Raw genomic sequence first — 27,247 nt, forward strand, 5'->3', positions numbered from 1 at the left:
TTAAAGCTGTTTCCTGGCATGACAGGTATTAATTTCTCATCTGTCACTCTGTAGTCTGCCAGGATCTGACATCCCAGTTTAAACACAGAAACATCTCCAGATTTTAGTGTGTAGCAATGCCAAGGGAATAGTGGGATTGTCTCAAACATTCCTTTCTTACATGCTGATATACACCATATCTCCTCGCCCCTGGGATTATTTAAAATCCTAAAACAACTACTGTATTTGTTCATGGGGAAGCCATGTGAAGCAACAGTGACAAGGTATTTATGTACACAGTTGATGTTGGTCACCTGGAAGCAAAGTACAAAGCCAGTAGTGTGATTTGTAACTACTCTAATACTTTGTGTTTCTTATACTGTAAAACGGTAAACATCAGCATCAGTTCTTAGATGGGTTATTGTTAGGAACACAAAGGGATTCAGTGATTTGGCAAGGTATGCAATAGTGTTAACCAAGCCTCTGCTACCGGATCTGAATGTATGATGCCACAGAGAGATGAGCTCACAAAGCTGTTTGTTACTTCCTTTTACATGTTTTATTAGCTACAGTGAGCCACTAAAGGCTATTATTACCTTTCCTTCCAAAGCTCTGCAGTAGCTTACAATGTTCCTGTGAACCACAAACACACCTAGTTACTAGGTGTCTGCCAAGCACTCCAAGAAACAGCTCTTATTTCTGCAGTTGGGTTTTGTATGCCTCAGCTCCCTACATCAGAGATCTATGAGTGAGATCACTTTGTCACTAATCAATGACTGGATCTGGAACAGTTTGAGTCGCATCACTCTGGGTGATGAGCACGAAATGTCAAGACAGATTAGAAGCGATGTTTCCTGAACTGAGGAATAAGAAAGGAGCTGCTTTTTCCAGCTTTTTACTTCCTTGCTGCTTGTTTTGCAATTACTACTACCTGTCACTGTCAGAGATGCTGGCTTGTTGGGGGATGTTCATAATTACATGTTCAGGAGCATGGGCTCATTTCAAAAGACACGAGGGGCATTCATTCCCACTGGTAAGCGTCTTTACTTTCAGTGGGCTTTAGAAGCTGCTGCTTTGTTTGATGTGATATGTTTGCACCAAGCAGAATGGGCAAGTCCCTGAAGCAGCTCTGCATTTTCTGTTTTCTACCATGCTTCCAGTGGGTCTCTGTGAGAGATTCTTTACTTGGCATTCCTTGTAACCTTTTGGCTCGGCAATATTCATTCAAATATCCAGTTTCCAAAGGCCATCTGAGTTGCCTGTTTTTCACAGCAAGTACTGACTTCCATGTGGTATTTCATGATTGATAGTGCAGAGAATTAAGAATTGGTGTTGAAGAGAGAAACTAGAAAAAATAGATTTGGGGTGATTATGCCAACCTTCTGTTCAGGAAAATAGCAGGAAAGCAAACAAAACCCTTTGCCTCATTCAGGAGTGAGTGGGTGGTGCAGCCCAGGCAGCTGAAGGAGGGGACAGTGTCAGGATGCAAGCTGGCCCCTCGCACTGCTCAGGGCTCAAGCAGCCCAGGTTTTACTGCTTTTCTATGCTTCATAGCAGCAAGATGGTGGGCTTTTTCACACAGAAAGAAAAACACAGCTTCAGCTTGCTCTCTGACACGTGCTTATGTGCCTGTCTTTTGTGTATGAGCAGAAAGCAGTAATCCAAGGCAGAGCCAAGCACTCCTGCATGAAGTCATGCAGACAAAAGGGCAGATCCAGGTTTAAATTGTATCTCTCTTAAAAATTAGGAGGACAAGAAACATGAATAACTTAAATTTTTTTTCTCATTTTTATATTTTGCTGTCAGATATAATGTGGAATTGAGTATGTTTGCTAAAAATCACTGGCAATACTTCAATGCCATCATTTTGGCATTTTGGACCTGATGTCTTTCCATTGCTTACAGTAGCAGTCCTATCACGCTCACTATGCATAGGTTTCTGTAAAAGTAAACAGAAATTATACATAAAGGCTGGTTCCAGCTGGAGGTGATGGTAAGTTCGTCACCCTGATTCATCAGGCTGAAACTTAGGTGTCTGTTTTAACTAGCCAATCTCTCCCTTACTAAAATAACCACCTTAGATGAGGACTGCCCCCTGATACTGTAACTCTCACTTTGGACCATAGCAATCCAGAAAATTGAGCTGAATTCTAGGCTTAATATTTTGGCTGCATCTAGTTACATCTAATGAAAGAAATTTAAAGCCCTGAAGAAGGTGCACCACTGCCCTGAAAATCACAGATGACATTTTGATCAGTCAACTGAGCAGTCACATGGGTTGAGGCTTTGCGGTAAGGCTGTGGATGTACAGAATGACTTGCACAGTTCTGGTTTTAGGGGGAGCACAACAATTTCAGCAGTGGGAAGAGGTGGGGAAGAGACTGCCATACTCTGACACGTGTTGTCATGCCACCATTTCCAGCAGAAGCATGAGCCCACAGCATTTCTGTGGAACAGAAGAACTAGTAAAAGTAAACTGTGGCTAACTTTTGCCACCCTTCTGCCCATGCAAATAGCAGTGAAGCGATCAAAACTCTTGCCATCATGCTGCTGTGATGCAAAATATGCTGGATCCTGTCTTGAAAGGTCTTGCTGACCATGTTCAGAGGCACCTGAAGCATCAGGAGGTTCTGCTTCCTCCTCCATTCAATGCAGAACACACCAAGCTGCTATCTGGTCCCATCAGCTAATGGTAGCTCTGCTTCCTACCCCCCATATCTAAATGTCTTGTGCTTCTAGCTATTCTGCTACTGCAGAAGTAAACAGGCCATAAGGCAGAGAGCTTCCTGAGGTTTGAGCTGTATGGCTGTAAACTGCCAAGCCTTGGTGGGCTGAAGTTTTCAAAGCTTCACTTTCCCTGTTCCTCACAGGCAGAAGTGAAGATAGGGGTGGGTCTGTCCTAGTGTTTTGGGGGTTGTGAGTGGATGGGGGAAAACAGCTGCTTGGAAGAGCAGCTCACATCAGCAACCAGTTTCCTTCAGAGACACCACCAAATGATGCTCCCATGTTGATACCTTTGGCCAACAAGGACCTCTGCTCACCACCTCCTGCCCCTGTCAGCAGCAAAACACCCAAGGCATCCAAGCCAAGCAGGTGTCAGCAAGCTCATGACCAGATGCCATGACCAGCTGGGCCTCTCCCTTTATCCTGGCAGCTGTGGGCATGGGACCACTGGGCATGCCAGGTACCGGCCAGATGACTTTTGCACACACACATGCACATATACTCACCCACCTCTTTTCTTATTTCCCCTCCCCTGTTCAGAGGGTCATGGTCCTGTTGTTCCCTTAAACATACTCTCCTCCCTGCTCAGGCCCTGGCAAGGTATAGGCTGGCTCGGGGGATGATATTTTGCTATTGTTCGACTACTTTCACACAGCCATGACTGCAAGTGTTTCTCCCATTCCGAATTTTGGCCTTAACCTAAAGCTTCCTGAGATCTCTGGAATGGCAGTGTTGTCAGGCTGGAAAGGTGTATTTTGTGTCCAAGTGTTTCACCTAAAAGCTAGTGTCCAAGGCAGATGGGAGACTGTTCCTAGGCGTGTGTATGGAGGAAGCAGGGTGGGAGCTATCCTCTCGCATCAAGGAGAGTGAAAGGCTTCTGTCCTGAAGGGCCCCACTGGGGGCTTCACTGCCCTGGCTCTTATCAAGTTTTATTCACACAGCAGCAGGTTTCACAGCCCTTATCACTCATCCTCCCCTCCTGCCCCACCCCACACTGCTGTCTGCTGTCATTGTGCAGCCAAGCAGCAGGCAAGGCACACCCTGCTGTTGCTGGATCCTTTTCCCTCAGTCTCATTCCCCTGCAAACCACGCAGGCCAGAGCTGTGGTACTTGGCTGCAGGCTGATCACACAGCAGAGCCACGTGCCAAGATGCAGGAACGGCCCCAAAAGGCACACAGGGGCCGTGTCTGAACAGAGGCAGGACAGGGAGGACTTGTGTGGAGCTCGCTATGCACACCAGTGCAAACAGCCCTGGCACTCCGTGAGGGGTGTCCTGCACATCAGCCGCGAGCAAGCCAGGTGCTGTTCCCGCTACAGATGGGTGTGGCAGAGAGAAACAGGAGCAGCTGTAAGGGGCACAGTTCAGTGTAATGCATCTGTTGATGTGGAGATGTATCCAGCATAGCTCTGCATTATCTGTTAATCTCTGCTGCTAGAAGGCGTATGGCTGAGGCTCTCATGCTGCCCTGTGCCTCAGCTGCCTCTCCCGCTCATTCCCAGCAGCACTCCACCCACCATCTCTGTCTAGGGAAAGTCTTCCTTTGCTTTTGCAAATTCAAGGGCCTAAGGAAACTGAGAAGCAGTTTAGAAACAAAATCTCGTTAAACTGACCATCGACTGCCAAAGCCACGTAGGAAGAGAGATGCCATCTGGGAGTTAGATGACCAAATGCCAGGCCCACCTACACCATGCCTGTTTATAATCACGGAGTTACCATTCTTCCCCTATGCAGCATGCTTTACTGCACCACCAGTTCACACGACTGAGCTCATGCAAACGGTATTTCCGAATGTGTGGACATGAGCCGATTCCGCGAGAAGCGATGAAGCGGGGACGCACCGAAAAAGCCGCTCTTGTTCCCGAGCGCCTCCAGCCCAGCGGTGACACCCTACAAGGCCTTCTGGGGAGGTGGTCCGAAGGGGCCCGGCCAACCGCCAGCCATGCCTGCACTACCCGCCGCTCCGCCCAAGCACCACCCAAGCGCGCAGGCGCGAAGCCCGCGGGTGCGCATCGCTTCCGGTTGGGCCCTCGGCCCGGCACGGGAAAGCGGTTTCCTTCGGTGGAGCCCGGTGTACCCTGCCTCAGGGCCGGTATGGAGAAGCTCAGGCGGGTGCTGACCGGGCAGGACGATGAGGAGCAGGGACTGACGGCGCAGGTACTGACTGGCGAGGATCCACTCTTCTTCCCCCTTTCCGTGCCGGAAGCTTGGAGGCCGCAGAGCTGCGGGGAGCTCAGGGGGTTGAGTGGGGCCGTGGCGGCGGTCGTTGAAGTCTCCCTGGCCTGGGCCCTACCCGTGTCCGCGGCCTCCGGCGCCGCCCTGTTCCCCTCACTTCCCCTCCCCGGCCAGGCACAGGCACCTCACACAAACACACACACGCGCGTTATCCCCGCCATCCCTGGGTGCTGGCCCGCATGCCTGTTGCTCTCAGCGGGAGAGATGGGGAGGCAATGGGAAGATGGGAGTTTGCTGCCTGCGCCGAAGGATGAAATGTGGGCAGCAGGCCCAGAGTTTTGGCAAGTTCTGGAAGAGCGGAAAAGTTATTTGGTGTGTTGGTGGTTTGTGTCCTTTGGTTTTATTTTACACATCCTGCTTCGGGATAGCAGAGTGTTTGGTGCATACTCTTCTTCCTACGTGCCCTTGGTACTCTGTGATCAGTTTAACAATAGGTTTTCTTTCTGTATTGCTTCTCAGTTTTCTTAGGTCCTTGAATTTGCAAAAGCAAAGAAAGACTTTCCCTAGCCAGCGTTTTATGCGTATTCTGTTGAAATTCCTTTTTTTCCTATACTCTCAAGTACAGTTTAACTTTTCCTTCTGCATTGTCTTCCTCATTGTGTTTCTTTGGTTTTTAACTGGGTTTGAATACCATACATCCTGACACTTCTATGTTGAATCAAAACTGAGTGTACTTGCAGGGAACAATTAGTACCATCAGCTCCCTTTTAATTGGTGTGGCTGCAGGTCGAACTGCCCCACATCAAGGAACATCTTGGTACTGCGTGCTAGGGGGTACTGGAGCATGGTGGAGGAAGCTGGAACATAGAACAGCCTGTGTCTGAGCCGCAGCGAATAAGCCTCGGTGAGCCAGCACAGCTTCAGTATAGTTGGTGTCTATGGTATATTATTAGTTCTAGTAGCTCGCTACTGACATGCATCACTTGTTTTTGGACTGAGTTGCTGTTGATCTTCAAGGTTTGTGAACTTGAATTCTTTGCCACAGTAAAACAGCTAAATTGTATCATCACTTGACTGATTCTGGAAGCTGTGTGTCTGTGTTTGCACCCTTTCACACCAGAACTAGCAGCCAGTGTTTGGGAGGAATGCTTTGCCTTCTGATCTTATATCAAGATTATCAAAGCAATACTTGCATTTCTGTTAGTTAAATTCCAAGACAATTAATTAATCTGCCGCCCCCAGTCATATTTCACATGAGACATGTGATACTGACATAGTTCTCCCTCACTTGACACTGTGATGTTCGTTTTAAGGCAGCAATCAATAGATAAATGGCCAAGTATTTAATGCTTTTATAATTGGACATGTGTATCCTAAAAAGGAGGGAATTAAGCTAAGAATGTGTTATTTGTTAAATGTCAGCAAAAAAGTGTGTGTACCTATGCAGAGGTTACTTTCTAAGAGGTAAAGCTGTGAAAGAAAATGTAAGGTTATGCATTTTGTATGTAAATTCTTCAACTGTTTTAGATGACATTTCTGGAACTGGGTCATGTGTTTGGATAAAAATAAGGGCCCCCTCTTTGGAATAGCTGACAATTGTGTAATAGCCATCATACTGTTCCTGTTCATAGGTATCTCTTCATTCTTCTTGACTTTTGCAGAACCATTACCATGAAGTCTGTAGTAATTCCTGTTAAGTACAGTAGAGGTATATAGTGAGACAACTGTGTGATGATTCAGTGAAATCTTTCTGTACTTTAGAATCTGATCTCCTCAGATGACCAACTGTTGCTTCTTGCTGCAATTAGATCAGTTATTCTGTTTTGTTGGATTTTGTTTGGGTTTTTTTAAGGAATTAAAGGAATTTGTTAAAAAAAAATCAGTAATAGATTGTAAATATACCCATGTAATGATGTTGTCAGAGCAGCATTATGTGGTTTAGTTTTATCTACACCGAACAAAAATCAAATCAGTCCGTTTGATGCATTGGCTCCTTTTATGCTGTAGTTTCATGATAGTTGTCAGCTGACAGCTGCTTAAAGCATTTAACAAGATTTTAGCAAGGAGGAATAGACCAGATATTTACATTTCTTACATTTTACTCTGAAGTTTTGATAGAAATCCATGTAAGGAAGCCTGTTAGGAAAAAATGAAAATGTAAATATCTTTTGAAATATTTCATAGGAGCTCAATTCTGCAAATGCACTGAACATTTCTGTCAAATTCAGTTTTCTCCATTAACTGCATATTCTTAAATTTACTATCAAGAAAAGATGCAGTTGTGAACTTCTAGAATCTTCCTCAAAACCTGTAAAAACATGTTTCTATTTTTTTTTGTTTGCCCACATGAAGAACTTTTATAAAATCATTAATAATGGAGGGAGGGGGGAAACTAGGTGGATGTTCAAAGCCAACAGAAATGTTTTTGATCAAAGGCAGCCTTACAGATTAACATTCATATGATTTCTTTTGTGTCTGTAGCAAGCTATTCAGTAAAGACACTGTTGTCACTTGCAGCACATGTATTAGACTATTGCAGGACTGTTCGTTCTATTTCAGAAAGTCTGCCTACCAGATTACAGTTTGCACTTGAGGTTTTCTCTTGATTTCTGGATGTCTTGGTCATTTCTGTGATGTAATATTTCCTTGGGATATCCTGTGATTAGAAAATCTTTGCTTCTTGCCTCAGAGTTTGGCATGAAAAGCTTCGCTGTAGAAAACTGAGGATTTTTTGTTTCTTTTTATTTTTTTATTGTTTGGAAGCAAGCTGAAAAGCAGTATAGGAAGAAGGGTATGTTTTACAAGAACTCCCTTGCTGCCACTACTGCACAGTTCTCTACACTAATCTTTCCCCAGATACAAAATTTGCATGGGAATTTTTTCAGTCTTCTAAGTAAAAGCTTCTGCTAATGGAAATATCAAATATATTAATGCAAATTCTTTCCCTCTGAAACCTAGGACTTGCCGTATGTCTTATGTCAGACAATAAAAAAATTTCCTAATTGCCCCTTATGTTGTTTCCTGCTTTTGTTGCATAAGCTGCTTAGACTTCCGAAGTTTTTCTCAGGATTCTGTCTTATAGTCTCAGTATAAAGTGTAATTAGCTGTTACTTCAGGGTGTCACACAGCCCCTCTTATAGAAATTACTGCTCCTGCAGCACATGCGGCAGAATAGGCAGGTGCTGTGTCAGGTTCTCAGCTTTTACAGGTTGTACCCTGACACTTTAGTACAAGCTGAAGTCTGTGGTTTAAATAGTTGAACTATGTGTCTGTCACTCAGCTTTTGCAACAAGATGCTTCACTACAGGGTGAAACACAGCTCAGAAGGTAACCAATTCCACTGCTTCCATGAAACCTAAAAAGTACGAGGTATCGGGGACTAAGAAAATGCATTACCAAATCTCTGGGGTCAGGATTTCAAATATTGCATCAACTGGGTTCAGCTTGATAATATAAAAGGTGATGGCATCAGAGATGGATGGAGAATCAGCCTTCATTTTAATGCCAGTAAGTTTATTTAGTTTTATTATTGCAAAGAATGCTGTGCTGTGGTGCTCTGGCAGTCCTCATTCCACAGCTTATCTTCTTGCAGTTCATGTGCACGTATCATTAATCTAAGTTTTTAGGAATTAAATCCATAAAATGTATTAAACTAATTTTAAAATAATGTTTTGAATCTTGTGGCATTTTTTGTTCCAAGCCTTTGTGTGGTTCACTTATTTATACTGTTGGTATTTTTTCCACTTAATAACTGTTAAGGATTTACATGAAGATAAAGCTACTTTCAAATTTATACACAGAATGAAATTTATCCATAGTTATTTCAGGAACACCATCAGATATTAAGGCTAGAAGTAGAGCAGCAATAAATGGTAGCAACGTGTCTGATACAGCTGAAGAAATAACTTGCCTTAATCTTCCTGTTTTCGAGGCAATCTGAAATGTGTGTACCAGGTATACTTAACAGTATTGCTCCTTCCACGCTTCATTTCTGAGCAGGGATGGAAAAGAGTGTTACTCTTCTTTTTTCTTTTTTTTTTGGTATGTGTGTGGTTAGTTGTATGAAGAGGTGAAACTAAAAGCGTGAGTCAAATGGGTCCCTTCATTAGTTATGTCCTACCAGCTCTTCCTGTAGTTCTTGTGTATATAGGCATTCAGGAATATGGCTATCAAATATGATTTAAAATCCTAAACTGTCTTTCAGTTACTGTTCTTGTCTGTTTCTTTAATGCATACATAAGGATAAAGAGTTGGACCTAACCAGGTAAGCTGCATTTCCTGACCCACAGGAAGTTCTGTCTTAACAGCTGAGCACAGAGAAGGGGAAATAGAATTCAGAATTCAGCTCTGTGTCTGCTCAGACAGCATGCAATTGTAAAATACTATTTTTTATATCCTGATGCTGCTTCTTAAGTATATATTCAAAGTATTCAAATCAATTAAATAATGTTAGTATTTTTTTATCAGTAGAAAGTAGCCAAGCTATTCCTTGTTGACATAAATTCAGATACTGATTTGTCACAGTGCATAGATGTGTGCTTGAATGTGGCCTTTTTTTACTGTACTAGGTATGGATTCTTCCTTTATATAGATGTGACATCATTCTAAGCAGTAACCAGATTTCATTCATTCACTTACTACTACTACCTGAAAGAGAAATTTCTCAAGGGAACATGAGAAACATCAAGCTTGGTTGGGGAAGCCCTAACTTGTATATTTGGTTAACGCTTGTTTGAAAATATCTGTAGACTAGATAACAAGTTTGCTTGTGTCATCTGAACAAATAGAAAGGTTAGCTTTTTAAAGGCATCTTATGTAAGCTGAAGCAGCACTTCATTTAATAGACCAGTTTAGAACAGGAAGTATATTTAACTGTAGTGACCTGGAGTAAGCTGAGTACATTTTCATTGCAGCATGGGTGAAGATGAGCTGAACATATCAAACATGTCACTTCTGCTGAAAGGGGCTGTTCTGCCAGCTATGTAGCCCTGCATCTCTCCTTACATTAGCCCACTGCTTTTCTGACACCTTGCAGAGCTAGTTTGGCTCATTAGTCTAGCAAAGGACTAAGTCATCAGAACAGAAGGAACACTACTTTCTTTCCACTTCATGAGTTGTGTCAGCTAGCTCAGCTCATTCAGAAGCGTTACAGGTTCTGGAGTCACACTGGAGAAGCAGGAAGTAAAATAATCCCTTTCAGAAAGTTAACTGTCTGATGATTCAGACTGTGTTAATCTGCTTACACCTTCACCCTGTAAGGAACAGTAATTGAACTGGAAACATAATGCCTGTAGTAGATACATATGTACAATGGATTCTGTCTAGTAACAGAAAAAAGTAGTATTTCTATAGAAACATAGAGTGCTGTACAAATAGATACATTCTTCTGCAAATTGCTAGAAGGTCCTGTTATTCTTCTGCTTTGGTACAGTTGTGATCATTTTCAATTGTAATTGTACGGTGAAAAGGCCTGTTTGAAAGTGGAGCAGTATTGCTTGAGTGCCAGGGTATACCTTCACAGGTTTAGTCTTGGTTGGTTGGTTTGTAAATATGTTTCCAGAATGCTAATATAATTTTTTAAACTGAAATAATTAATATGCAAACATATATAAAGCAACGCAGAATAATTGTTTCTGGCTAAAAAAAATACTTTGTTTGAAATTAAAGACTTCAATAGTAAATTAAAAAATGTCTTTTAGATTGTTCAAAGCTGGGTTTGTAATATCCTTTTTTTTTTTTTTTTTTCCCCCTCTCCTCCTATTAAGGTCCTTGATGCCTCAACACTTAGCACTGGTACTCGAATCAGATGGTTTGCCATATGTTTTGTTGCTGGCGTCGTGTGTTCTTTTCTTGTAAGTAAGATGGTTTTTTCCTTGCACTTTATTACTGTCCTACAGTGGAAGTTCATTCGTATTCATACTTCATATGTGATTCTGTGTTCACCTTATCCTATATCCTAAATTTTGTATCCATAAATTTAAATTGATATTAAGTTTATAATTAGCACATAATGGCTGTTCTGTAAATTATCATTTTGACCATCTTCCTTCCATTCACAGTAGAGAGCATTTTTATTGTGGTCTGATAAAATTTCTTACTAGAAGGTTTGAACGCTGACAAAATATGCTGTTCTTTTAGTTAAGATTTGTGAGTGGCATACTATGAAAGTTGTCCATTGTGTACCCATCTTATTTTTATTCTCTCCATTAAATGGAAGAAGAAGGGGAAAGCTTGAAAGGTTTTTAAAGTCTGAAGAAACCACAAGTGTAACCTGTCACACTCACAAATGAATAGGTTGTGACTGTGGTAGCATGTTGACACTTGAAAAACCTGCTACACTCCTTTTGATCTTACAGTCAGCAAATCATTTGTTCATTCTTGAACTTGTTGTCTTGGCAGGAGGCTTAAGCCTGCAGTTGAGAGTTGAGATCTATTAATTGATTTGGTCTGTCAGAAGCTGACACAGGTAACTTGCAGTACAAAACAGGGAAACAGTTCCTCATCTGCATGTAAGAGTACCAGAAGCAGGTGAAGTAACACTGGGGAAGTAGGCAGACTGCTGGGTTTGGTTTTCTTTTTTTTTTTTTTCTTTCTTTGGAGGGGTGTGGAGGAGGAAGTTGGGTTTTTTGTTTTGTTTTTCAGTACGAAGTAGAAAGTTGGTTCCTCTCAAAACATGACTTTTGATGTAGGCCAGCCAGCAGTCTTTGGCTAATGTGTGTGGCTGACACTTGCAGGTTTTGTGGAGGCACTCAGGCAGATTGTTTTGACTTGTAATGTGTTCTGGTAGTAGGATGGAGTAACTTATCCAGTTTGTATTAGTTTCTGGGTTTGCCATTATTCAAGTGATTGCTGCTGCTCTTCCATTTACCATGAAAAATTTTTAAACCAAGGAATCTTAAGTAGTGACAAGAAGCAGCAATTGTGTAGGAGCAATCTCTTGATTGAGGACTCAGAGATAGCCACTTACTGGATTCTCCTGCAGCTGGAAGCTTCTGATTCTTCATCAGAATTTTTTGGTTTGTTAGGCTTTTTGAGACCTAGAGGTAACCCAGGACAATTTCTGGTCTTACCTATGAGAGGTCTTATTTAAGTGACAGTCAGCTCAATAAAGAAACCGTAGAGTGGTATTCTTCATATTGATATCTATGCTAAGTACAGTGACACAGGCACTGGCCAGGGGCAAATTCTAGGAAGGGAGCTCAAGACTGGGTTAAAAGATCCCTTTTTTAAGGTAACTTAAGCATTATTTGGTTGACTCCTTCCCCACTCATTTTTTTTTCTCAAGTTGTATTTAACCAGTATAATCAAAAATTTTAGTACATGCTGTGTCTGTGCTTTAGCACCAATTTTTGGATAGTTAACATCACTCTTTTTGCTGCTATTCTTTTAATGTTTAATCTTTGTGCCTATTATACATGACATCATGTGAAACTATGAAGCCACAGATAAAAGGCTTTAGGATCTTGGTTTCCTCCACTTTCCTTGAGTCATTCAGAGCTTGATTGGAGTCAAAACTCTGAATAGTGTGCTTGTGGACCTCGTGTTTTGGGGAGTTCAGAGGCAGCTCCCTAGCTAAGCTTTGTCATGTGAAACTGAGAGCTGGAAACTCCACCTTCCTCTGGTTCAGATTATGGATCTTTTGGTGTATTTATTATGTTCTGGGCTGACCAAAATTGCAGGTGTTTTTTTTTCTTTAGTCTTTGCAAAGTGCCCATAGGCTTTCCTTGTAGAATATAATTGAACCCTTTTTTTGCAGTTTTTCATGGTTGCTTGTACCTGTGGTGTCTGTGTGAGCAGACACCACAGATTCCCACTGAAATTGTAGTTGGGTACAATATAGTTTTCCCTGATCATCATAGAGACTGCAGTTAGCAGAAGGCTTCGGATTTTTTTGTGCTTTGTAGAAATAAGATGTCTGCAGGTAAGAGTTCTAAAAGCCTCAGTGTGAATCTAGACTGTGAGTTCAGGTTGTTGATTGGAGGAGAAACATGGTGGATATAGTGTGGTTTTATGATACTTTATCCTTTGTGTGCAGAGGTGTATGATGTATAGTTGGGCATTGTAACAAAAATGAATGTGCCATAAATATAAACAGTACAAATAAATGTTAAAAACAATATAAATAAACATTGCCTAGTTGTAAAAAACATCGTGAAATCTAGTAAACCAGCACATTGTTTTGCCACTAGGTGTCAACAGAAGTATGCTAAATATTGACTGCTACCAGTCTGAGAACAGCATAGTCCACTGGTATATGTCAGAATGACACTCTTCATAGTCTGAAAATACATTTATAGACTATGAAATCTAAATAAATTGATTTAACTGTTTACAAACATACAAATATCTTTTCTAGGGAACAGCATTGCTATGGCTCCCACAGGGGATCAAACTTTTTGCTGTGTTTTACACCCTGGGAAACATTGCTGCATTAGCCAGGTATGATTTCTTAATTATTGTTATTAGGAAAGTACCCTCCTTTTCATCTATGCTTCCATTTGCTTTCACTCTAAAATGGTATCTGTTGGCTATGAACAAGATTGTTTTCATATTGAAATGTTAATAACAAAATCTTGTTTATCTTACAGTTTTAAGATAATCATTATTAGTGACTATCGGGTATGCTGATATGCTGGCTGAATGTTTGTACATTTGACAGGGAAGTCCTTCTGCCAGGTACAGAGGTACCTTAGTTTCAGGGGCAAACTTGTAGTCTGCCCATTGCCTGGATGCTTTGTTAGTGGAAGGACCATTTTGCTTTTAACAGAGAGATCATCCTGGTTTTAGGAAAACTCATTGAAGATGGAAAGGTTCTGGTAATCCGCATTTTGACTGTAAGGCCTGGCAGAACCCAAAAATCACTTGCAGTGTGTTTTTAAACTCTGTGGTTGGATCTGTGCAGTGTATCCCACAGCACTTAGTCTTAAAAAGTTTGCAAAAGGGACCTCCTAGGATCTAAAACTCTTCTTTCGCTGTTTGAAAAACATGTAAGAAACAACTTAATGCCAATAAAGCATTTTCAGTTTGTTTGAACTTCTCTTACTATTACAGCATAGTTGAAGCATGGTCATGGGACTCAAAACAGATGGAGTCTGGTTCTTGACTTTAATGGACTTATTTCAGTCAAGTCAGTTTCTTGAGTCAAAGCATTGTTAATCTCTTAAAAATCGGGCAATGTGACATTAATATTTGAGAAATATGATGGTGTACTGCTTTTCCTCAACAGATGTTTTGGGGGACAAAAATGTTTCTACTGGTATTGAGTCTCATTTGTATAAATATTCCATCTCATACTAAAACAAGACACTAGCTAACTAATTTTTTATCCCATTTCTTCAGGTTTGTTTGTGCTTTTTTGGTCTTAATTTTGTGGCCAGCTGTCCTGGGTTCAGCAGTAGCAGTCATTTTTCTCCTTCTTGGTAGCTGGTGCAGTGCAGTGTTTTGACTTTCAGCTCAGGAACAGAGCTGATAACAAGGATGTTTTGGTTTGGCCAAGGACTTTGTGAGCTTCATGCTCTGCCAGGGAGGAGGGGAAGCCGGGAGGAAGCAGGGACAGGACACCTGACCCAAGCTCGCCAAAGAGGTATTCCATACCACAGCACGTCATGCCCAGGATGTAACTGGGAGTTACCAGAAGGGCTGGGAGTCTGCAGAGTTGGAGGAGGTATCAGTCAGAGCTTGGTCGGGCTGGGGGGGGCGAGTTATCGGTCAGCTGGTGCTGAGGTGTTGTATTCTCTTCCCTTGTTATTTTCTTTATCATGGTTATTATTGGTGGTAGCAGTAGTGATTTGTGTTATACCTTAGTTACTAAACTGTTCTTATCTCAACCTGTGGGAGTTGCATTCTTTTCGATTCTCCTCTCCGTCCCTCCAGGAGTAGGGGGAGGGAAAGAAGGGGGGAGTGAGTGAATGAGTTGCCTGACTGGGTTTAAACCACAACACCAGCGGACAAGATTAAAAAATACTGAGTAAAATTTTGTTTGGATTGCAGTGAATTTACAGCTTTTTTTCAATTGAGAGAACTTTTTCCACTTAAAAGAACTTCTGAAGTCTATCTACACAACTTTAAGAAGGGAAAAAAGGGTGAAGAGAAGGTGATATATGCATGAAGCTGCTGTTCAGGAGCATCTGGGTATAGAAGATGATGGGTTTCAGCTTGGCAAATTTTTGGATTTTCTACAAAGAGTGTTTTGTATTTTTGTATTTTCTACAAACAGTGACTTCAGCGACAGGGAAGGAAGAGACTCATCTCAATATTTGAAGCCAAATAATTCCTATTATGGTTGTGAATTATTAGTTCACATTGCATTTCTTTGCATGAACAGGTACAGCATACTGTTGCTGATGGTTTTTATTCTCCCTTCAAATTAACTGCAGAGTAGAAGAGAGCAGGTGGACTTAATACAAACTACTGAACCTTTCTTTTCTTGTTTTGTGCTTGTTGAATTTGGGCAGAGTTAGAACTTCTTGTGATCTTGATTGTAGCTACTTGCACACTGCCTGGGTAAGAAGTTTATTGTTGAACAGAAATCTACAGAAATTCAGTCTTTGTATTCATTGCTTTCTTTTGACAAGTCAGTTCTTAAAGCAGCCTCAATATGAGATTCTCTAGCCTTCACTTGACAATCATCTGCTATAAGTGGTAATGATTTGGAAAGAATTTCATTACCAAGGGTGACTCTATCCATAAGCTGTTTCCAGAACTAAATTCATGCAATATTTCACCTTTCATTCTAGTGGATCTTGTTCTAAATATTGAAATGCCTTTTTAAAACCTTTGTAGTTATCTGACTGTTGGAAAACTCATCACTTCTTGTCTCTTTATTTGGAAATATTTACCATTTGTTTTGTTTTTCCCCTCCTATTAGTACATGTTTCCTGATGGGGCCACTGAAGCAATTGAAAGCGATGTTTGAGCCCAAGAGATTAATAGCTACAGTTGTGATGCTGGTAAATGCACTATCTTTACTTCCTTTTGCTAAAAAGTTTTCCTTTGGCCTCAAAGCTAAATCTGAGTTTTTACTAAAGGTAGGTGATTTCTCAGTTCACCTTTTCTTTATGCTGAGTAATAATAGTCGAGCTGATCAGTTCTGTGTATCATACAGATTATCTGACTCCTTTCTGTAAGCTTGTGGTTTTGTTGCTTATGATGTGTTTTTTTAATTATTTGGAACAAAATGTTCTTTACTAAATATTCCTTACTAATGCTAATATTAGGTTGATTATTTGTAATTTATTTTCTGAAACAATATCTTTGACAACAAGGTTAGAGAGGGACTTTTCCACTACCATGACAAGTCAGTGGTCCCTAACTCTAGCTTGAGAGTTGTTTGTTTGCTGCAGCTCTGTTTCTGTAGCTTAGTGGTTCAGCACAAAGAGAAAATAAATTTTTCTCCCCAAAGTCCAGGAAGCCACATGTTCACCTTCATGGTTTTCTATTGTGAGGTCCTTGGCTTCTTTACTATGACCATCCTTCCTTCTTCCACAAGGATGGAAAAAACAACTCCATCCACAATCGCAGAATCCCTATTCCAGAGCTCTAGGTAGTTAAAAAAAACAAGTTCCTCCCCTTGCTGCTTCTCTGTTTTGTACTTAGTTTCTCTTGTTCCTCCTGATTTGTTTCAGCTTTTATTTTTGAAATGTAGTTGGCTGTGGTATTCTCCCTATCCTGTAACTTTCTTTTCTAGTTGATTATAGCTGATGTGGATAAGAAACCCTTCCTGAATTCTTTCTGGATGGCTGTTGTATGGGCTGTATCTTCTTTCTCACACACCCCTGTGTGAAAAAAAAACAGAACTGTAATCTCATTTGAGCACCTTACAGTTTTTGGAGAAGTGATTTGATCCCTTCTTTGGCTCTGAGCTTTGTTAAAGAAGTGACTTTTTGCCATCTCTTCCAAATCATACAAAGTTAAAAGTCCTAGGGAAGTTATGTTTCATAGGTCTATGATAAAAATGTCTGAGAACACCTCCAATTATCTAGAGTCTGTGCTGAGCATGAATTCTGCAACACTTTACATCTGAGGGGTTTTTCTGGTCAAGCTGATGGCCTAAGCCAGACAGCAAAACAGCCAGCGCAAAAATCATTTGCTCTGATGATCCTGTCATCTGCTGTGCTCAGGCATAGTAAAGAAAGCAACAAAGACAAATAAGTAACCTGCTTTGAAGGCTGTAGGAACAAGTTGCATCAAGTAAATGGAGAGACAACAGAGTAGTAAAAACATCACAGACCTACCTTCCTGTGCAGGGAAGCTACCAGCAGGCTTAGGAAAAGACAGAATTAAATGTCTCTTCTAATAGGGAACAAGAACATTGGATGCAAGTTAAGCCATTAGGATAGAAAATTTCAGTAATACAGAGAAGAACTGGAAAACTAGTTTAGGAAACTTTTGATCCCCATCGTAACACAAAGTTAGAATTGCAGGCAACTCAGGAGTCACAAATCTGTTTGGAAAATTTCAAGAGAGATTGCTATTTTTATTTCTTACAATAAAAGACCAGCGGATTTTTTCAGTGAAAATTAATTGAGAGTTTCATTCTGTTTTCTACTATGTGTGATGACAAATGGAGGGAATTGGGTGAGATTTAGCAGAAAAGTTAAAAGTGATAGTTAAGCTCACACAAATAGTGTGATTAATTTGGCATAGTAAACCATATCATTGTAATGTTTCATCAGAGGCATATAAGAAGATTGAATATAGCTTCATATGAGCTTTTTCACTGTGTTTGAGGCAGCTGCTCCCTGGTGGGCTCTTCATTACTGTCAGAAGATGAAAAACCACTGGCAGAAGAAGCAGAGCCTGTGTTTGCCAAATACTGTAATTGTGAATGGCCGTTTTTAATAACGGGTTGTTCATAGTGATGCACATATGTTTCTTGTCACATTTTGATGTTATGAGTACTAGATCCAAAATGATCTAGTGTACTGAAATAATAGAATAGCTGTTCCCAGACTACTTGGTTGCTTTCAGTAAAGCTTTATAAGCTAAGACCACCTCTTAATAGAGCTAACATATAAGTCTACACAGACCTGGCTGTAGTTCTCCTGGTTGTTGAAGTCAATTCCTGCCTCCTCTTTCTTCTAAGACTTGCCCTATTCCCTTCTAGCCAGGGAGCACAGCATGCTGTGCTTTGGAAAACACCACTTTACATGGAGTTCAGCATACAATCACTGTGTGACAGCCTTTGGCTTTGATTGTTTCATGAGTCAACTTTGAAAATGCTGATTACCCACTGAAAACATGCACATAGGTACTGTATTTGAGTATTCATTCTGTTCTCTCTTTTCATCTCCCCTCAGCTTTGCCTAATACTGACCCTGTGTGCTGTATTCTGGGTAAGTTAGAATACTTCGTTCCTCCAAAGAGCAATCTAGCTTGCTTAGTTTATTGATTGTGTTATGGCTTTAACATATAGTTCAGTTGTAGAGGAAAGATGAGCTTGTATATGTGTGTTACTTCTATTTTCAGCTGTAGTTGAGTTTAAGTGGATCGATAAGCCTGCTGACCACAAAGCAGATGCACCCTTCCACCCACATGTGGTGAAGCTGAGAATACAAAATCTAGAGCATCAGGTTCAGTCTGCAGACCTCTGGAATAAGAACTAGGAAAAGCAGCTTTCGTCTTAGTGCGTAGTGATGTACTTAAAGAATATCAGAGAGTATTTAGTGGTCTTTAGGAACCATGGATACAGAATATTAAACTGATAAAGGAAGAGAGACAGAAGAAATACCTTCAGGCATCTTGATGGAAAAGCGGGCTGTAGTTACATGCCACAGAAATAAATATGTAGCTGAAGTGAACTTCCTTACTTGCAGAAGAACAGTATCATGAATGAACATGCTGTTAAGTGTTTTCCAAGCTACAGAAGATTCTCATATTATGATGCTAATGGAGTAATGGTTAAAATGAATAGAAGGTTGTTAGAGTGGAAAGGACTAGCAAATTAAGGTTGACAAGGAAATTTAGGCATTGTCAGTTAATTACATTTTTGACTGAACAGACTGTTCCAGTTGTTCACAGTATAGACTGATACAAAATGAACTAACCTGCAATATCTGCATTATTTTTACTTAGGGCAAAAAAGGTTTGGCAATGTTATTCTGCATATTGCAGTTCTTGGCAATGACCTGGTAAGATTTTTAACATTAATTTTAATTTCTTTTCCCTGCCCCTACACCCGCATGGTTATAAACCTATATATATCCATTTTGCCTAACATAAGTGTGCCGAAATGCTAGCCTCAATCTGTTTTTCTAAGCTAGGTTGTATAACTTCAGCAAAATCAATATGCAGTCATCTTGCAAAAATGGTATTTTTAAATATATTCTGCAATGTGTGAGCTTATTTGAAGAATTATAAAAGGAATATATATGCAAAAAATTCTCATGCCTTTTATCTGTTGTGAAAGTAACTGTATATTAACATGCCCTGCTTCTGATGATCTGCCTCTTCTTAAAGTTCTAACTAATTCTTCATTTTTGGAAGTAGAACAACTAAATAACATTTTTATATGGTGTATCCTGCCCCAAGAATATGAAGTGGCACTGAGTAGAGATTGGGTGGACATGGCAGGGTAAATCAGCGCAGTACTACGATCACCACCCAGATGTGCTCAGGGAGTAGGCTTGGGAATGTGTGAGCACAGTTAGGTTAATGCTTGCAAGCTTGGCAGAAGTTTTTGAAGTTACTGCTTTCTCCATGGAGATACAAGTGAACATATTTGGTTTCCTCGTCCCAGGTGAATTATGTGGTACTAACTCTTAGCATTCCAAGATGACCACAGTTCTTGTTTGAACTTGCCCTGAATACACAGTGTCTGTACTGGATCTGAGAACAAATAACTGCATGTTCAGGATAGGGACTGTTGGGCATCATGCTGGGCCCAGGTCAATGCTTGATACTGGATAGGGGGAAGACTGCTAACTCAAACTACATTTTACATGTTTACAGCTTTGCATTTGTGAGGTGTCCTAGAGCTTAATCAGGCTGGGCATGACAACGAAATATTAGCTTGGAGGCTTGTAAGAAGCAGGTTTTAGAGGATACTTCCATTATCCTCTATTTGAATGTCACAATTACAGTATGTATCTGTAGCTGTAATTATTCATATTACAGCATATATCTGTATTTAGAGTTATGTAAATAACACGATAAGATTTATATTTGCATAGTAATTTATATTGTCTTTTAATCTGGAAAAAGTTGTCTCTATCATCCTGAAGAATATTGTTTTCCCAGAATTTCCAGTCCTTTTGAATCTGGTCATAGTAAATCTGCTTTTTGAAGTTTTAAGTACAGTAGAAATTATGAACTATATTTAAAAAAAAAAAAAAGGAAAAAGTAAACCAGAAAATCCTCTGCAGTACATTTAGTTCTTGTCCAAATGTGTCATCTTTTCTCAGGTAAGCATTAAATTGAGGATATAGCCTTGTTTAAGGTTTTGTTACAATAGGTTGCTTTTGTTGGTAGGGCGGGTTGGAACTAGATGATCTTTAAGGTTCCTTCCAGCCCAAGCCATTCTGTGATTCTGTTAATGCTGGACTAAAGTGAAATAACTGTGTTATAGGAGAGGCATGAATACTCTGTCAAATACACTTTCTTCCTTTTTTTTTTTTTTTTTTTTTTTCAGGTATAGTCTGTCGTATATTCCTTTTGCAAGGTGAGTGTGCATGATAAAGGTGGGGGTGGGGAAGTCCTTAAATTCAGCATGTGAAAAAACATAACCTCCTCCCTTTCCTTTTTAGAAAATGACAAAGCTGAACTCAAAGTAATACTTGATATAAGCTTTAAATACAAGCAAAGGGCACAGTAATTCTCTTTGTTAAATTTCATTCTAGCTTTCATCACTGAAAATAAATTGAGGCACTTTTTTTCCACATTCTCCAGTGATTTAAAAATACATTGATGCAATAGTGACTTTTCCAGTACTAAAATTAAAAGACAGCATATGGATCTGAGGTCTTAGTTAAAGTATACAAGCAAGCATAGTTTCAGATGTTAAGTCTGCTTCTGAATTCCTCCATCATTCTTAGGAGAGGCAAAGGCAACTCTGTTGATTTTCATTTTGGGATGCTTCTCTGTCTCTTTTAACTCTTGTGTGTACAAAAAGGGAATGAAAGCCCAACGCACAGTGAAACCACATGCAAGTAAACAAATGTAAGAATCTATTTTTAATATGATGTTTCATGTGAAATGCAGCTTGGTCTCTTGGCAGTGTATTTGTAAAAAAAAATTAAGTGCCTCCATGTCTGGTACTACTATTTGGTGAGGTTTTCTGTAGTAGAAGTGGGGGGTGGGAAAGAACAAAGTATCGTCTATCCCTTTCATCTTCCTGTAGTGTTTTTGTAACTTTGCTGAAAAATCTGTACTACATATTGTTTTTTAAGCTTCACTTGATCTAGGGAGGATTAAGCCATATATATATATATATACACACACTGTTTTAAAGACAGTAGTGGATAGTTACAATGGGTTGAATATGCTAACTGAACTCAGGCTTCAAATTGACATCTTGCTATTTCTGACATTTCAAGCTACCCCAGTCAAAAGTGATATTCTGAATTCTCATAATTCCTTTGACCATATGACAGTCCCACTGGTGTTCTCTTCCCTATCAACAGTGCTTTAAGTTCTGGTCAGAAAAACATTAGGTTATACATATCACTTAATAGCTTTGATTTTATTTGTCTATTAGATTTTATGATCAAAAAAACTGAATTTTACCCAGGCTGCTTTTAGTAGTACAGTGATTTCTTCGGGGATTAAGTACTTGCTTATGTGGAATGCTATCATAAATTTCTTGTATAGGCTGCCTTTCTTACGGAAATGGTGATCTAAACCATGTTAAGTGCCAGAGAACAGTGTTATGTGGTTTGTTTCCAACAAAGTTATTATTATTTGATTTAACTCTGTTAATGGTTTACCCTTTACAGTTTACTTGTTCATGGGTTGTTTCTTGCTGGCATGGCAAAAAAATCCCTAAACAAACAACAACAAAAACCATACATACTGTGACTTAAGAAGTCATGATAGTATTTGTCTTCATTTTTCAAATTTACTAACAAGAGAATACAAATTCCACTCCTTAAGCCGATACATTTTTGAGAAAATGAAAAATAAAGGAGTCTGGAGTGAGTGATCTCAGTAGTCACAAAACTATTTATTGTTGGTTAAAGAAGTGGACCCCTTCAGATCTTTCAAGCCTTAAGGCTGAGTCAGCTCTCTGCCCTGCAGTGTTGGTACATGCACTTTAAACCCTCCAGTCTGTGTTTTGATTCTTCCTGCAAGATGATGGTCTAACTTCCACGTGGCCTGTACTCAAAAGTGCACCTGTGCTTTGCTGCTTGTCTGGATTTGGCACACTCCTCAGCCGTGCATTTGCTGGTCAGCCTTTGTAAAATCAGGCTTTGACCTCTGTGAATCCCTCAGGTGTACTGCAGAACAATTTTGAATACTGTCTGCATTTTAGCACGTCTGATTGCAAAGAGTGTGGAAGGCTTAGACAATATAGGCAGACCTGAGCGTCAGAGTGGGCTGTAGCTGGTGCTGTAGATGCACTCAACATAATGATGGTTGTAAAGATCCTGCATTTGATAAACTATTGATTTTTGTTTCTATAGTATTTTTAACTTTAGGCATGCAGTGGTTGATATGTATATGAAAAGAAGAAATAACTGACTTTTTTTTTTTCTTTTTAAAGGGATGCTGTGATTAAATGCTTCTCATCCTGCCTAGCGTAAATTAAAAACAGAAACCACTGTCCACTTTAAAAGGCAACTTTTATTCCTCTGTGAACTTTGCTCTGAAAACTCTACTTTTCTATTCATGAAATGCCCAGTAAGAATTTAGTATGTTCCTTGCCTTCTGCATTTGGGGGATTAAGTATTTTTTACTGAAAACAGTTTAAAAATAAACTGGGCAAACTGTTTGTGTTTACCCTGAAGCTTTTGGGGTCTTTTTTTTTTTTTTAACAGAATGGCACATTTTAAATACTTTGTGCAGCATGGTCTTAAAGCTACCCTGCATCCAGTAACAGTTTATTCCCCAGTGGAGGCAAGCTGATAAGATCTGGGCAGTATGCGTAAAGATTTCATTTGCAGTTCTGTCTAAAATTTGCAATGTACCATTTATGTTTGTATACTGTTAATTGTTTGTTTTTCCAAAGACGGAGTTTTATAAATGTTGTAAAGACTTTGTAAGTTATAATTAACTGCTCCTTTGAAATGTCTGTACATGTGCCTTATGGAAAAAGCTTAATGAGAGTATGTGATAGGTCTGTTTAAAGCTTGTTGGATTTTATTAAAAGCTGTCTTTTATGATGGGTTTTTACTTTCATACCTAAATACTTTTTGCTAAAAGAACTTATCACTAATGTATAAATGAAATTTGTGAAATAAATCAGTTTTGAAGGTGCCTAAAATGTTTTTTATTTAGGAATCCACTATAAAGGGCTGAAAATTAAATATGAAAATATAAAAAGTAGGATATGTATATGACTGCATCCAAAGTTAGTTATTAGATTTGTGGAAGCAATCCTTCCTGCTGGTGACAGGGGACTCGGGCATTCTGGGCACTGCAGCAGGCTCTTGGGCCTATTAGTGTACTGTGCGGTGGGGTGGTGGACGGCCTCTCCAACTCTGCCTGTCACAGCCCTTCGGTGGACCCTTGGGTGAGTTCTTGGTTCCTTTTTGTTTCCAGTATGTATTGGAGATGAGCCAGTATGTGTGTAGGTGGTGATAGATGTCATACTGTCATTGCCATGGAGCACAGCTGACACTGGGGAGATCAGCTGGTGCTTCAGGACCAGGCACTTGTGGGCTCCAGCATCGGTGTTGTCACCCACCAGTTGTTTACACAATCACCTTTACTGTTGTGTTTAATTAGAATGGTATTAGTTATTCAGATAAGCATGTGTAATGGTAAATAACAAAGTTAACACTCATCAGTTAACCGTAAGATTACGTGAACAGAACGGGTTCAAGAGCTGAGGTCCAAAAGTTCCATGAGCTCACATACTTTTACATGCACATAGGTCTGTTACATCATGTGCTTTCTTGTTTTTTCTTGCCTGAACATTTAAGGATTGTTTCTTCATCTGCAGCTAGAGCATACGCTCTGTTGTTTTGTTGGTATCAGTTGGTCATTCTCACCCTGTCTTTGTTTGCTTTGTGTGAATATTCCAAAACTTCACAGTTGGTGCATCTGCACTGTGTGATACCCTTTTCTGGCAGTGTGAAACCAGATGGGGGGAGATCTACCCTTACAGATTGCATACATCCTACCCGAGTAAAATCTGTAGAAATAATATGCTGTAATCTTTTAGACTAAATTTTGGAGTGGTGGTAATCTTGAATTTGTACAAAATGTGTTTACTTACCTACTACTGTCCCATGTACTCTTTACAGACCTTTGTTAGTGTTTAGGGTAGCTTAAAAGGCAGGAAATTACTGTCTTCCTCCTTAAAAAACAAAAATTCCCAACACAATAAATAAGCACAACGCAAGTGTTGAGCATTGTGCTTTTTTTCTCTATCACAGAAGGCACTGAGGCTAGGAAGAAGGATCTTTAGATGAGGCTCTTCGTTACAGTTATGCTCTTGTTCTCCAAATGTTTACGCGTTTTGGAGTTCCATGTGGTGCAAGACTGCTATAGGTACTCGGGTAGCGGACAGCGCTCCTGTCCGCTCTGCCTACCCTTGCTCACGGCCGTGCAAGAAGTCGAGGAGCTCACAATACCATTCATGTGTTGAAGATGGCGTGAAGGTGCTGCTTTACCGTGACATTAAAAGCCCGCCCTTTCACACTTGGACGCTTGAGGACTCTGGGAGGGATTTAGAGCCCGCTGGTCCTTCCCGTCCCTTCGGGTCTGTTGTGGGCTGGGTGGGAGACGTGCGGGGAGAGGCGGCAGCACAGCACCGGCGGCCGGGCCACGGGACTGGGCTATCGCCGGGAGGGCGCCGTCCCGCCCACCCACCCCACGCCGAGGAAGGGTGTTCCCGGGGCGGGCGAAGGGTGGGAAGGGGGCGGGTTATCACGGGGAGAAAGGCAGCGGCCGTCAGCGCAGACAGATCCCGCGCTGTTGCCGCCGCCGTCTGGGGCTCGTCGCCCACCCCTGGCCATGGGGCTGCAGCCCCGGCGCGCTGCGGGGCCCTGCCCGCCGGCGGGGAGATGCGCCGCCTGGGCCCGCGGCGAGGAGCCGGAGGGAGCGCCCGGCCGCACCGCGTCCCTGCCGCCCATCCTGCCGGCGCCCACCGCTTCCCCCGTCGCTGCCCGGGCGCAGCCCAAGAAGCTGACAGCGGCGACGGCGGCCCCTAAGAAGGCAGCGCCCCGGCCCGCGGAGGAGAAGGCGGCGAGGAAGGCGCGGGGAGCGCCCCCGGAGCGGGCGGGCCCCCTCTCCAGCTCCTGGCCCTGCTCTTCCCTTCAGCGACAGCAGCCGCGGAGGCCGCCGGCCGAACGCGGAGTGCGCCCCCCGCCTGCCCCACCGCAGCCGCGGGGCCGCCCGGGTGCGCCGGGGCCGGGCAGCCGCTCCTGCGAGATCCTCGGCGGGGCGCCGGGAGAGACGGCGCCGCGGTTTTCGCTGAGCCTCCCGCCGGAGGCCGTCCGGGTGCTGCAGCGCCGCAGCCTGGAGCGGCAGCGGGGGCAGTCCGGGTCCGGCCCCGGCGGCAGAGCTACCCCTACCCCTGCGCGGCGCGGAGCCCGGGCGGGCAGCGGGGACTTGCGCGCCCTGTTGAAGATATCGCTGCTCAACGAGAAGCACCGCTACGACGACGAGGAGTACGAAGAGGAGGAGGCGGCTGGGGCCGCGGTGGACGAGGGGCTGGTGCGGAAATGCACCGAGTGGCTGCGCGGCGTGGAGAGCGCGGCCGGGCGAGACCGCCCAGACAGGTTGGAAACGCTGCCGCACCTGAGCACCCTCTGAGGCCCTCCGGGGGACCGGGAGAGCTGCCCGGCGGACGGCGGGGCCAGGGGCGGAGGCGGGGTCGCCATCCGGTGTCCGTAGCTGTTGTCTCCTTTGTGATGTCGGCTGCGCCGGCGGCGACCCCGCGAGTGGCAGCGGGGCAACGGCCCGAAGCTGGTCCCCGGGGCGGCGCCGCCGCTCGGCTGAGGGACAAAGGAGAGGCGCCGGCCTCCGCCCGGCAGAGCCCGGGGGCCGGGGAGGAAGTGGCTGTGGGCGTCGTCGTGTCCGTTCCCCCCAGTCCCCCTTCTGCCTTTCCCCTGTGTTTTTTAAGACTTCTGACTACTTTGTAAGACGTGCGTAATGATTTTGTATATTTGTACATAAAAGTTCATTTTTATTTATTTGAATAAATGACTCAATTCCTGTGTTGCAGTAGCCTTGGTAGCCTCGCTTTGGGCTATTCCTAGTAGGGGGCTGCCGGAGCGGGCGCATTCGCTATAGAGGTGTCCCCACGACCCAGGTGACAGACTGGTAACGGTGCGTTAGCGGGTGCAGGTGCCTGTTCGGGAGGGGTGTCCGTACAGGCACCGCCGACTCGGCTCCAACCAACTCGCTACGCCGGGCATTCAGCGGGACGAACCCGGCGCGGCGGCAGTCGGGGTGACCAACAGCGGAGTTACCTGGGCCCTGCCGAAGCGGGGGCGGCGGTGGCCAGGACCGGTCCTCTGGAGGCGCCCCTGACAAAAGGCAGCTGATCAGGGCCTGCTCCTGTGAGCGAGAGGTGAGAGGTTGGGTCTGTGCAGGCTGCCGGGTTTCAGTCCCCTCCCAGGCAGTGATTCAGGCGCATCCGACCTTTCGAGCTGCTGTCGATGTAAAAAGAAGAAGGAGGGAGAGAGGGGAGCGGTCCCATCCTTTGTCAGCTGGTCCCGACCTTCCAGCTGTGGCCGCAGCTGGCGCTCGTCAGGGCTCAGAGGCGAGGAGGGGGCGGGAGAGGATCAGCGGACCGAAATTCCCGGTGGGAAGGTAAATCTTCCCATGCTTATCGTCTCGGCCACTTACTGCCGCTCTCGTGGCGGTGTTACCCAGCTTCTCAGAACAAAAGTGAAAATCACATATTTACTGTGGTACGGTGTTTACAGAATGGAAAACGTTTTGTAAATGAACGTTTGAGCATGTAGAAACATGGTAAGTTGAATTTACTTAGAGTAAAACACAGTTTATGGCTGCAAATTTGGAATTAAACATTTCATGCCAGTTTTTTTTTTTTTTACACCAGATGACGTCTGTGTTGATTGTTCCATGAAATCATGGGAGATAATTTTTCTGTAGATTAATTAGATAACATAGTGATCTGCTACATTTTATGTAACGTTCTGTGTTGCTCCAGGTTTGTTCAAACGCTTTTTCCCGTTTTTTCCCCTGGAATCAGGAATGACAGGGAAGATGCTTTGAGAAAATATTTATTAAATGCATTG

General features: G+C 42.4%; 2 protein-coding genes and 1 long non-coding RNA gene across 3 annotated transcripts in view; all 3 read left to right on the top strand.

Moving 5' to 3' along the window:
• Positions 1–4,679: 4,679 nt before the first annotated feature.
• On the top strand, positions 4,680–23,191 carry SFT2D1 (SFT2 domain containing 1). The gene is made up of 8 exons (XM_062641951.1): positions 4,680–4,859; positions 10,643–10,729; positions 13,234–13,316; positions 15,745–15,826; positions 18,176–18,211; positions 18,951–19,006; positions 20,506–20,535; positions 22,576–23,191. Exons 1-8 carry the CDS (start codon positions 4,797–4,799, stop codon positions 22,613–22,615), a joined length of 477 nt encoding a protein of 158 aa, XP_062497935.1. The 5' UTR covers positions 4,680–4,796; the 3' UTR covers positions 22,616–23,191.
• Positions 23,192–24,811: 1,620 nt separating this feature from the next.
• Positions 24,812–26,207, top strand: PRR18 (proline rich 18). Its single transcript, XM_062641937.1, has one exon. It carries the CDS (start codon positions 24,993–24,995, stop codon positions 25,791–25,793), a length of 801 nt encoding a protein of 266 aa, XP_062497921.1. The 5' UTR covers positions 24,812–24,992; the 3' UTR covers positions 25,794–26,207.
• Positions 26,208–26,561: 354 nt separating this feature from the next.
• LOC134175705 (uncharacterized) overlaps positions 26,562–27,247 on the top strand; it is a 61,254-nt gene continuing 60,568 nt past the window's right edge. The window contains exon 1 of the long non-coding RNA XR_009969114.1: positions 26,562–26,957. This is a non-coding gene — a long non-coding RNA (uncharacterized LOC134175705). The remainder of the gene's footprint in view (positions 26,958–27,247) is intronic.

Source organism: Pezoporus occidentalis, unplaced genomic scaffold (assembly GCF_034315485.1).
Source record: "Pezoporus occidentalis ecotype Australia unplaced genomic scaffold, CSIRO_AGI_Poc_V1 ctg7, whole genome shotgun sequence".
Taxonomy (NCBI): Eukaryota; Metazoa; Chordata; class Aves; order Psittaciformes; family Psittacidae; genus Pezoporus; species Pezoporus occidentalis.

Coding starts and splice junctions, on each gene's coding strand:
- SFT2D1 (XM_062641951.1), top strand. CDS start 4,797: ATGGAGAAGCTCAGGCGGGTGCTGACCGGGCAGGACGATGAGGAGCAG. Junction 4,860..10,642: donor AGCAGGGACTGACGGCGCAG/GTACTGACTGGC, acceptor CCTCCTATTAAG/GTCCTTGATGCCTCAACACT. Junction 13,317..15,744: donor AACATTGCTGCATTAGCCAG/GTATGATTTCTT, acceptor CCCTCCTATTAG/TACATGTTTCCTGATGGGGC.
- PRR18 (XM_062641937.1), top strand. CDS start 24,993: ATGGGGCTGCAGCCCCGGCGCGCTGCGGGGCCCTGCCCGCCGGCGGGG.